Source organism: Phyllobates terribilis, unplaced genomic scaffold, assembly GCF_046119375.1.
Source record: "Phyllobates terribilis strain yellow unplaced genomic scaffold, ASM4611937v1 Scaffold_9__5_contigs__length_417890890, whole genome shotgun sequence".
Lineage (NCBI taxonomy): Eukaryota > Metazoa > Chordata > Amphibia > Anura > Dendrobatidae > Phyllobates > Phyllobates terribilis.
In genome coordinates this window covers 367,695,540-367,707,733 of record NW_027362769.1, presented here as the reverse complement: position 1 = coordinate 367,707,733, position 12,194 = coordinate 367,695,540, and the positions used below count along the sequence as shown (strand labels likewise).

Here is a 12,194-nt window from a genome sequence, read left to right as displayed (position 1 = left end):
CACAGTGGATGTGAAAATGCCAAGTCGGTAAATTTTTGCACAACTTTGTGTTACGCAGAACATTTTAAAGGCACTTTTATTCCAGAATTCTGGGGCCTAGGTGTCTCTCTACTGTCCAGCTTGCTGTCAACTGAGTCTTGTCATGTGTAGGGATGAGTAGACCTGTGAAAGTTCAGGTTCTGGTTCCTGACCTGAACTTTAGTCCAAAGTTTGGTTCGGGAACTAGAATTTTACCCAAACCTCGTGGAAAACAATGGAGACCCGAATTTTGGACCTAGAGAGAGTTTTTTCCATCTCTAATCTCCGAACATTAAAACGGACTTCCGGGAGACGTCCGTGTTCAGAGTTTAGCACCAGACACTTAGTGTCCAGTACGCACCCAGAACTTAAGTTTGGGTTCACTCATCTCTAGACATGTGTAATCCAGCTCTAGCAGCAAAAATGCTGCAATGAATTACAGGGATTGGGGACTGGTCTCTAATTCTAGAAGAAAGGGGAGAGTTTATTTTTCTCTGCTTGTCAAACTGCATACAGGCAGAACAGAATTGGGCGTTCAGTTCAAGGCAGGCAAGTAATTGGACAAGGATTGAAAAATGTTGGAAAGAGAAGTGGTGAAAGGAAATCCCAGCAACTATAATGCTGGCAGAAAGCTGAACAGTAATAGCACATTCAAGAAGAGTATCTAGCTTGTTACAGAGCCCAAGATTCAGGGCAGTTCATAGACACATTACTCTTGTCATCTGCACCAAGAGCAGTTTTTAACTTGTGGCAGATAAGGGCAGGAAGAGCACGCTTTTATACAGCAGAGTAGTCACTAGGGGGCAGCACTTTATTACTTATCGCCTGCTGGATACTTTTGCACGGAGGCGGCGGCAATGTATGTGCAGCAATGGTTTACAGTGTGACTCATATTTTTTTTTTTTTTTTTTTTTTTAAATTCTGACGCCATAAATTTTGATTTGCTGATGATTTGGCCGCTGAGACATCCATTATTTGCAAAACACAAAGCAGAAGTTACCTCTGTAGAGTTGTGGTCTGCCTTGTCCTAATTAATGCTATAAGCCCCTTATCCATTTGAATCTCCAAGAGCAGCTGATGGCGCAGAGGACTTGGGGTGCAGATATTGGAACCTATGCACAATACTTGCTGGCCTTAATTCCTGCCCACCGAGCCACTGCACTCTTATAGGGGCTGTCCAGGCTTGGGACAAAACCGCAGCCACTCCATCTGCATATGGCTACTCTTAATAGAAGAAGTGAATGGTAAGAAGCCGGATGAGACCAGTCGGCACGTGACTGCAGGTTTGTAAATCCAATACATGTACGTGCCTGCCCGCTCACACTGGGAATACTGAGGAGTCGTGACCGTGCAGGTGTATGAGGGTTTGTTTTTTGTGGGGTAAGTGGAGGCAAAATAATAATCTTTATATAGCGCCAACATATGACATATTCCACTTTATTATCCTCAAAAATTGCAATTCCTTTAACACATATATATTTCTTTTTAATGAGTGAAAAGTGGGGTGGTTCAAGTTTTGTATACTTTTATATATTTTAAAGCTTTTTTTTTTTAACTTTAAGTTCCCATAGGGGACATGACCCTGCAACCATCTGATCGCTTATCCTGTACTATTGCAGTATAAAGTGAAAATCTGTCTCTTGAATCTCTGCATATTGCTGGAGGACCAAGATGATGGTGATGGGAGCACTTAGCTGACCCCAGCATTCATAGTTACCCATTGATGCCCATCATTTTCCCAACAGAGCTGTGGTGGGAGCCAGCGTGCCCGCATCGGCTTTGAAGTCATTTAAATGCTGCGGTCAGTGACTGATGGCGGCATGTAGATGGTGAGCTGGTAGATGACGTTTATTTAGTATAGCTGGTAACAGCCGCATGTGGAGGGAACTCTGCTCCTGAGCCACCTCCACAAGTGCATGTACAGTTATGTCCAAGTACTTGAAAGGGTTAATGTCCTTTCCAGTGAATTACTTTTTATTTTAGTGCAGGGACTTGCAAGATGATGAGGACCCATGAGGCAGGTTGTGAGCTTGTGTATTTTGGCCAAAGTATTAGCCAGTACCTCATTTATTTTTCATCTTTGCAGGATTGAGCCAGGCCTTGTAATATTGGTGGGCTGCACTTACATAGTGCAGAGGAGCCGGCTTGATTTAATAGTATGGGTATGACCAATAGGCTGTAAGCTGGCATGGTCCCCAACACAACCATGGGACTGGCGCCTTATACAAGTCTTAGCTGCATGCATTTATGTTATGGGCTCACCTGCTGAGGTGGATTTTGTGAGAGTAGGTCTAGGGAAACGGCATAGACCAAAGGTGATGATTCAGCAGAAAGGCCAGTACCTAAATCGGGGAACAGGATATGCAAAAATGGAAGCGCCAGATGCTGCCGGACGGCACTCACACAGGAGCAATAACGAAGCACATGCTCTCCAGAACTTACAGAAGGGATATAGTCAACCTCAGAATAGGAGAGATGTATTGGCAATTTAGTAACTTGCTTAATGAGATTCGGTACACACTAAGAGAGAGTCTGTGTTGGCAAACTGGTACCTTGTTTACAGAGATGAATTACCTTGATAGCAGAGACTAAGTAGAGAAAAATAACAAGAACAGTTGTGAGACATTAGTAATCTGCAGTCTTGATTGCAGAATGATAGGTGTGAACAATACCAAGATAAGCTGGACTGAGCTTGAAAATAAATACCGTTCGCAGAATAGAAGTAAGTAGTAGCAGAAAAAACACCTGGCTGGAGCTGAACGGAGTGGAAGAAAACACAAACTCCTGACACAGGTGGTAGTGTGATTTTTAAAATCTCAGGCACAAATGGGTGACCTCATCGATGTTTGCTGGTTTACCAGAGTAACCTGACATGGACTAGTACAGAGGGAACCAGCAATAAGAGAAAGGATCAAGGCCCAGCGCTGGAGATGAGGCAGGTAATAGTGCCACCCCCTTTTAAAATCCCTCCCAGAAGCGTCTGTAACAAGAAATGCTTGGCATGAAATTTACTACGAACATTAATATCATTTTTTTTTTTAACCCACGATCTCTTTTCAGGACCGTATCCAGTCTATCAAGTAGAAAAGATTTCCATGAACCTTATAGCCCAGAATGTGGTTGACCTCATACTCCATGTCAAGATCTGTAGCAGAAGCAGGAGCCGTCTTAACATTAGGAGAGAATTTGTTGAGGATAGTCATAGGTTAGGATGAGCAGTACGTATGATAATGTAGCGGAAAGGACAGTACTTGGATCTGTGAGGATTAGGAAAGCAAATGTATGAATGATTCTGGAAGCACCAACTATTGCTGAAGGGCAGTCCGACACAAAAACAGCAAAGAAAATACATACAGCGGAGGAAGCTTCTTCTGCCACACGGACCGGCAGCCACACAGGTCCACTGACATTGGATGTCCACAACTGACAAGAAGAGTGCAAATGAACTGTAAGTCATTGTGCCAACTTGCTGTAATACATGCAGCTCCCTGGGCTGTTCTGTGCACGCTGTGATTAATCTGTGATTTTCTTTTCTCTGACCCACGCAAGGATTTAAAGCAACAGCGGTCAGGGGACTGCCCCTACTTCTATAAAACCAAGACAAGCCACCCGCTACTAGTGCTGCAGGAATTCTACCTCGCTCCACTCCAGCAAGGAACCCATTTGCTTAAACTTCCTCTGGGTCCACGAATACACCCACCAGTGTTTAGCACCTTGCACCCACTAAATGTGGGTCTCCTCCTAAACAGCACCAGTCAGCAACAAATAAGTGACTCGACCTGTACAGGTATATTCCACCACTGCTCTGTAGCAGTACTCATTATAAAATACCACCATTTCCTATTAATCTTTTTTCCCACTCCCTTTGTCACTAAATATAGGTGATCGCCTTCACTCCACAAGTGGAAGCCCCCCCTTCTCTGCATCCAAACCTTCTAACTACAATCGACCAACACAGGTACAAAAACCCGTTTTTCTTCCCCCTCCCCTAGGCAACTAAGACCTCCCGTGACTGAAGGAAAATCGACTCTCATTCCCTTGCAGTTTAACTGGAACGTGGATAACCCACACCTGACCGGACCCCTTCCCCAAAACCCTCCTACACCTCAGATCAGGTAACTAGATATCTCAATAATATAAGAAGGCAACCTCTAAAACTTGTCACTAAACATTTCCCTTCTTTTTCTCCATATGAGGGGGACCCTCTGACCTGGTCATCAAAAGACCCTCCAGGAAGCTCATAACTGCCTCTCAACCAGGAAAAACTTCTAGGGCTCCCATCATGACTATCTTCCCTCCTCCCATTGCTTTTAGCCTACTAGCCAACTTTTAAAATAATGATTTTTAACTTCTTGTAACCTACGTATTTAATAAAATTGGACAATTTTAACATCTTCATTGTTATTTCTTGCCACATACCCTATACACTAGCGCAAGTTGTTTTATATATATTTTTTATCTTGAAAACGTCAGACAACTGTGGTAGTTGTCCTCTCTTGCAGCAGATATAGGCCATAACCACCATTCCATTGAATCACTTATAAAATGTGTTCAAAGTGCTGCCCATTGTGTTGGATTGTCAATGCCGCCCTCTTCTCCCACTCTTGACACACTGATAGCAACACTGCAGAAGAAATGCCAGCACAGGCTTCCAGTATCCGGTGTTTCAGATACTGCACATCTCGTATCTTCACAGCATTGATAATTGCCTTCAGTTGACCCCAAAGATAAAAGTCTAAGGGGGTCAGATCGAGAGACCTTGGTGGCCATTCAACTGGCCCACGACGACCAATCCACTTTCCAGGAAACTGTTCATGTAGGAATGCTCGGACCTGACACCCATAATGTGGTGGTGACCATCTTGTTGGAAAAACTCAGGGAACGTGCCATCTTCAGTGCATAAAGAGGTCAACACATCATCATGTAGCAATTTCAGATATCCAGTGGCATTGAGGTTTCCATTGATGAAGAGTGGCCCCACTATCTTTGTACCCCATATACCACACCGTACCATCAAGATACGAGATGTGCAGCATCTGAAACACCAGATACTGGAAGCCTGTGCTGGCATTTCTCCTGCGGTGTTGCTATCAATGTGTCAAGAGTGGGAGAAGAGGGTTGCATTGACAGAACAACACAATGGGCAGCACTTTGAACTTATAAGTGGTCATAAACTTGCAAAAATCTCATGAAAGAATAAAGTTACGTTAAAACCAAGCGCACCATTGTTTTTCTTATGAAATTCTCAATAAGTTTGATGTGTCACATGACCCTCATCCCACTGAAAAAAATAAAGTTGGATCCAAAATGGCCGCCATGGTCACCACCCATCTGGAAAAGTTTTCCCTCTCCCATATACTAATGTGCCACAAACAGGAAGTTGATATCACCAATCATTCCCATTTAATTTAGGCGTATCCACATAAATGGCCCACCCTGTATATATGTAGCTGCTTACTGCTTTCGAGGAGGAAAACTGTGTCCTTACCTCTTAAGCCCTTTTTCAGCTGCACAGGTTGCACCAATGATATATCTGCCCCTTCTTTAAATAGCAAAAATGTACTGGCAAACTGAAAGCTTGCTTACAAAGAAGCAGTGCACACTTACATTTCTGATATTTATTAGCAAGCTGTTCACGTGATTACAGAGGTTTGTTACCTTGATAGCAGAGACCAAAGTGTGAAAAACACTAAGAACAGTTGTGAAATGTTAGTGATCTGAGATCTTGAATGCAGAATGGTAGCTGTGGACAATACTCAGGTAAGCTGGACTGAGCTTGGAAATAAATACGGGTAGTAAAATGGAAGCCAGAAGTGGCAGAGGAGATAATTAGACACTTGCTTGGAGTTGAACCAACAGAAATACACGTGGTAGATGAAAACTATGCTTTCTAAATATTGAAGCACACATGGGTTCCTGAGCCAGCTTTGAAAAGCCGTGGGTGAAGACCTCAGAGGTGCTTCCCGAGTTACCAGAGTAACCCGACGCAAATGAGTACAGAGGGAGACGGCCATAGGAGAAGGGTGCAAGGCCTGGTGTTGGAGTTGGAACAAGTAACAACTTATAACACTAAGCAACTACCCCCCTCATGGAAGATAGGTGTGTAAATGGTTGTTCATCTGAATTTTGCAAAAGTGCTACCTTTGCCTCGTAGCAAAGGAACGTGTCTGCATTCTGCAGTATTTTGGTATTGTCATCATGTATTAAATATGAAGTAGGTTGAAGATAAGAAAAGATGCAGCATGGGCCACTCCTTGTAAGAACGTCTGAATGAGTGACTTAAAGTCCAGCAGGCCTTGAAATAAAATAGAAAGGGCTGAGATTTGACCTTTAAGAGACTTTAAACTATTAGCTAAAGTCCAAGCGATTCTGGAAAATTGAAAGAATAAGGATAGAGAAAACAGTCCTCACTCTAACAGAAGTAAATCTTCCAGGCTCTGTAGTAAATACACGAGGACATTTTGCTGACTTTACTATGTACCACGCCCTCCTTGGACAATGAGATTCACTGGTTGCCCTCTGCTTTGATCTTCTTGAAGAAGAAGGGAAGGGTAGATGTGTAGGGTAGCTTGAACTAGCTCTAGTGGAGGACCAGAGCATTCACTCCAAAAGCTTTGGGATCCTGGGATCTGGATACGAAATTCGGCAATTTGTGGTTGAGTCTGGAGGTCATGAGTTTGACATCTGACGCTTCCCATCCTGAGAGGAGTTTGGCGAATACCTTGAGGTGTAGCAACCAGTCTCCTGGGTTGAATTGTTCATTGCTAAAGGAGTCGGGCCATCCAATAGTCCACTCCTGGGATGTCAACCACCAAGAGGGCTGGGACATGTGTTTCAGCATATTGAAGGATCTTGGCTGTTTCCGGCTTAACCATTGTACTCCAGGTTCCATTTTGGTGATGCAAATAAGTGAATGCTGTGGAGTTGTATGTCTGGACTCTGACTAGGTGACCTGATATAAGGACTGGGTACTGTGCCTCAGGAAGAAGAGAATGGTATGGAGTTCTTGTACGCTGATCGGGTGCACATACTTTTGAGGAGAACAAATTCCTTTGTTCGATATTGAAGAACCCCGCCTTAGTCTTGGAGACTGGCATCTGTTGTGACGACTCACCATTGAAGTGGAAGGAGGAACCGTCCATGAGAGCGTGAGGAAGTCTGAAGTTACCACTGAAGGAACTAATGGGATGTTAATGAAAGCAGCATCTTCTAATCTATCTAGAGACTGCTTTGACTGCCGCATCTTCAAATCTACAAACTCCTCTGACCTATTCCACCATGCTCACTAAAGAGAGTAAGTGTGAAATTGGGCATATGGGATGGCTTCCATGGATAAAACCAAGGGACTTAGGACTTGCACGCAGTATCGGATTGAGGTTTTTTTTGTCTCTGCGGCGAAAATTGCTGTTTGAGGGTGCTGAATTTTTCCGTTTGTGAAAAATCCTGGCCTGAGCGATGTCAATGCGCAAATGTTGAACCTGCACATAGCAGTTGAACCACTTGAGGTCTAGGACAGGCTAAACTGAACAGTCCTCCTCGGATATCACAAGAAGCTTTAAATAAAAACCCTGGTAATGTTCCAATTGAGGAGCCGGCACTATTGAACTCTGTGACAAGAGCCTGGATTACACAAAAAAAGGACTGTTCTCCGGATGGAGCAATAGGAGCTGTAGTGCAGAAGAAACTGTCTTTGTATCCCTTGAAAACCACCTTGCATACCCAGGAAACTTGAACATGGGAGAGCCAGACATCTTTGAACAGAAGAAGTCCCCCAACCTGACCTGTTTGGATGGGAGCCAGTCATTTGGACTTGGTTGAGAAGGCCTCTGAGGTCTGTTTGTGAGATGCCAGGTGGCACAATTTAAAGACAGGCCTCTCTTTCTGTACCTAAGCTTCCTGGCTCTTGTAACCACAACATGGGCTAGAGAAGTGATGAGAGGAGTGAAAATGTGTCCTTGATTTTGGTCTGAGCAGCTGTGCTTGTTCTTAGAAAGATGGCTACTCTTTTTACCTGTCACTTCGGAGATGATTTCATCTAATTGTTTACCAAACTGACGAGACCCTCTAAAAGGGAAGGGAAATCAGAGATTTTTTTTTGGTGCTGTGCCAACAGACCAGTATTCCAGCATGGGTGCAGAGGATTGCCCTGGAAAGTGCCGAGGAGCAGATGAGGTGCCTGAAAGCATCAAGGGTGGCCTCAAACATACACGTGCCTGCTTCTGCATAAGGTCTGCTAAATCCTCAATGAATGCACCAGACAGAATGATGTTACCAACCCAGGAAAAAGCGAACATTGGCCTGAAAGCCGAATTGACGGCTTTATAGGAAAATTTTGCAAACATCTGGAAGGAGGCTGCATCTGCCACAGGTAAAGTTGTATGCTTTGCCAGATGGGATATTGGAGGGCCTAGTGCGTTGTCCAGAAAGAAATACATGACATCTAAACATTTAGCTTTGGTGAAATGCCTGTCCTGTTCATGCCTTAGAATGTTGACAAAATCAGGCTGTAAAAGGAAAATTCTTGGAATTCGGTGAGGGTGTCGAAAAGAAATGGTCTCCTGGGAGTAAGAGGATTCAACATCCATGACATTCAGGGTCTTCTTGATGGCCATTTTTAGACTATTGACCTCAGAGGACAGTTTGGAGTCCTGTTCCTCGTCTAAGCATGACTGTGGAATCTCTCCTGAGAGGTCCTCAACTCTGGGCAAAACATCTGAACATCATGCCTCAGAGGAAAGGGAGGGCAAAGAGACAGAGAATGACCAAAGCTGGCTAGAGTATTTGTACCTCAGTTGTGTACGGGATCTGCCATGGGATCCTCCTGTATTGGATGTTTCTTCAGCATGCAAGAGAGCTGGCAGAGCCTGTGGAGTTAAGCAACCCAGTATGTCCATGATAGATCTAAGAGGGAATATTTCTCCTTATGGAGAGTGCCAATCCAGCGTAAGGAGACTTATCAGCCATGCAATGCTCCTCTAGGAATTTAAATGCGCAAATTGTCTCTTTAGAGAGGAAGAGAACTTGAATTGTAATCTCACCTATTGGAAGTAGCAATCCAAAAAGTCAATATCTACCATTTAATGAGTTTTGCCACATAACTTAGTATGTTTATGATTATGGCTTACAGCCTATGAAAACACAAAAGTCATTATCTCAGTAAATTAAAATAATTAATAAAAAACACCTGCAAATGCTTCCTAAGCCTTTAAAAAGGTCCCTTAGTCGGTTTCAGTAGGCTCCACAATCATAGGGAAGACTGCTGACTTGACAGATGTCCAGAAGGCAGTCATTGACACACTCCACAAGGTCCCAGAGCTCCAATTTTCATTTGCAAATCAAGGTCCCAGAGTCTGGAGGAAGAGTGGAGAGGCTACAATCCAAGGTGCTTGTGAAGTTTCCACAATCAGTGATGGTTTGGGGAGCCATGTCATCTGCTGGTGTAGGTCCACTGTGTTTTATCAAGACCAAAGTCAGCGCAGCCGTCTACCAGGACATTTTAGAGCACTTCATGCTTCCCTCTGCCGACAAGCTTTATGGAGATGGAAATGTCATTCTCCAGCAGGACTTGGCCCCTGTCCACACTGCCAAAAGTACCAATACCTGGTTTACACACAACAGTATCACTGTGCTTGATTGGCAGCAAACTCGCCTGACCTTAACCCCATAGAGAATCTATTATAGAGAATCTATGGGGTATGTCAAGAGGAAGATGAGAGACACCAGACCCAACAATGCAGATGAGCTGAAGGCTGCTATCAAAGCCACCTGGGCTTCCATAACACCTCAGCAGTGCCACAGGCTGATCGCCTCCATGCCACGCCACATTGATGCAGTAATTGATGCAAAAGGAGCCCGACCAAGTATTGAGGGCATTTACTGAACATACATTTCAGTAGACCAACATTTCGGATTTTAAAATCATTTTTCAAGCTGTTGTTATAAAGTATTCTAATTTACTGAGATAATGACTTATGTGTTTTCATTGGCTGTAAGCCATAACCATCAACATTAACAGAAATATACACGTGAAATAGATCACTCTGTAATGACTCTATATAATATATGAGTTTCACTTTTTGTACTGAAATAATTCTGTAAACACATCTTGTGCACATTCTTGAGACCATTTTAAATGACACCAAGACTTGTCTCCCCCCCATAGAAGCAGAGACAAGAGCGGCAGCCATGTTTGCTGTAAGTAGGAAACCAAACTTCCGTTTTCATGTTGTTTGACTGAATTCTATATCCTGAACAGAGAGTCCCGGGGAAGGAAAGAGGATCTGGCAGACGAAGAGTCACACAGAGGACACACTATATTAAGCAAGGCTGAGACCATGCAAAAAAAAGGCTAAATATACTCAGCGGGATCATCTTCTCACGACTCCGCGCACAGGGCGGCTCCTCCTGGCAAACAAGCAAACGGGAGCCACCTTATCTGGAATTTTAGTAAATGGCTGGAGCTGACCGAGCGCAACATGATGAAATGTTTTACGTTAATCGGGTTCATTCTCTGTCTGCAATTCTCTATTTTGAGTTCTGCAGCTACTGCACGACTACAACTCCCAACAAGCCCCGACAGTGGATGATACATAGACAATCTCATCATCCAAATGTTACATGTGAAACAAAGGGGGGATTGTAAATATCTTTTTATAAATCAGCAGAATATAAACTATCATGCCCCCCTAATACTTCACCTGAATGGAGAGAAGCTGCAATATCACCAATGGCCTATGGACAAAAGTGGCGCTGGTTCATTAGCAAGTGTTACATTTCCCTGCAGTGCCACCTCTGGTGAAATGAAGCATTACACAGTTTTCCACTGAGATCACTGGAACGGATGTATCGAGTCTTCCAGAGAGAGATTGATGCATTCTTTGAAGAAAATACTGTACAAGACATAATAAAATCTTTTTATATATATATACACTTATATAGAAACATACAATAAAAAATAATTTACGTATAAAGAAAACCGCATTTCTCGGTTTCGTTTCTGTTGTAAATAGTGTATGAAAAAAAAAGTAAGAGCAGGCTGGTAGTTTCATATCTCTGGTGTGATTGTGGGAACGACAGACACTAAATCGGAGAAAGAAATCAGACTTTGGCTATAATTTGGTCAGTGGGAAAGGGCTGATTTGTGTAAAATTCTATTCCCTGCGCCTCATCACGGGGTATATACACTTTTGTAACTATTTTTATTGTTTCGATGCACCTAAATAATAAAGAAAGCAATTTTTTAATGTTTAAGTATTTCCAACTGTTTTGTGCATACAGCTCCTATACAGAACCATGTGTCTCCATGGTAACAGACTGCAAGCAAACCCTGTGTAGTCTGATCTTTCCATCATGTTTTACTCTTCTCCATCTGCACGTTAGAAAGAAGATAGGGCAAGGAGCGGACTGTCAATTGACGGCACAACCCTACAGTCAGCAACCATGGAAAAATATAGGTCTGCATCAGAGCTGTGTACACAAAATGCTTGGAGATTTTTAATCAATATTGCTTTTATAAAATAATTTTTAGATGAACTGTAGCAATACATGGTTTGCAAAAGTGATCACACCCCCTATAATACTATAACTGCATGCTATGACCTCAGTGCTTTATGGTACTACCGTATGTCGAATGTATGGCATGCAGTCTAAAAAAAAATGGTGGGCTCACATTGAGATGCAAAAAAAGTCTGGAATTATTCAGGTTCACTCCTCATGCTTGTGTCATATGTTGTGTGATTCAGGGTAATTAGCAGCATGGGGAAATTTGCAGAAAAGGCCTCCAACCTTGTTGAGGATCTGTGTCAAATGTGCTGACCGTGAGCCCCAAAAAAGCTGAATCTGTGACGGGGTTAACCGTCATAGTCTATGTCAGGCGCCTCTTCCACCTCCTCGCTGTCTTCTACGCTGTTGTGTCGCACGTGCTCTGTAGACTGATGTGCGAGCGGGATGGAGAGGGCCCGATACACGGCCTCCACCGTGCCCTGTGGTACGTAGTAGCTGAGGTTCACCGAGGGCATCTTAGATCTCATTTCTTCTAGGCACCTGTACGCCTGATGAGAAAGGAGGCGGTAAGGACGGCAGGAGGATGGGATGCTACAAAAAACACAATGTACTGCGGAGGAATACAGCAGATGATCTGCACAAGGTCATAAAGGTGCGGCAGAAAGGACACCGAC

The 12,194-nt window shown here is 43.5% G+C and overlaps 1 protein-coding gene and 1 long non-coding RNA gene across 4 annotated transcripts in view; one reads left to right on the top strand and one right to left on the bottom strand.

The window, feature by feature from the left end:
• The first annotated feature begins 941 nt into the window (after positions 1 to 941).
• LOC141161173 (uncharacterized) lies at positions 942 to 4,126 on the top strand. Its single transcript, XR_012250622.1, has 5 exons — positions 942 to 1,301; positions 3,079 to 3,466; positions 3,568 to 3,805; positions 3,900 to 3,976; positions 4,063 to 4,126. It is a non-coding gene; the product is annotated as an uncharacterized lncRNA (long non-coding RNA).
• Positions 4,127 to 10,919: 6,793 nt separating this feature from the next.
• The window catches only part of IFT140 (intraflagellar transport 140), an 88,983-nt gene continuing 87,708 nt past the window's right edge, over positions 10,920 to 12,194 (bottom strand). For all 3 annotated transcript variants that reach the window (XM_073648199.1, XM_073648196.1, XM_073648198.1), the window contains exon 30: positions 10,920 to 12,068. In XM_073648199.1, the coding sequence (XP_073504300.1) occupies positions 11,868 to 12,068 (201 nt within the window). In that variant the 3' untranslated portion in view covers positions 10,920 to 11,867. The remainder of the gene's footprint in view (positions 12,069 to 12,194) is intronic.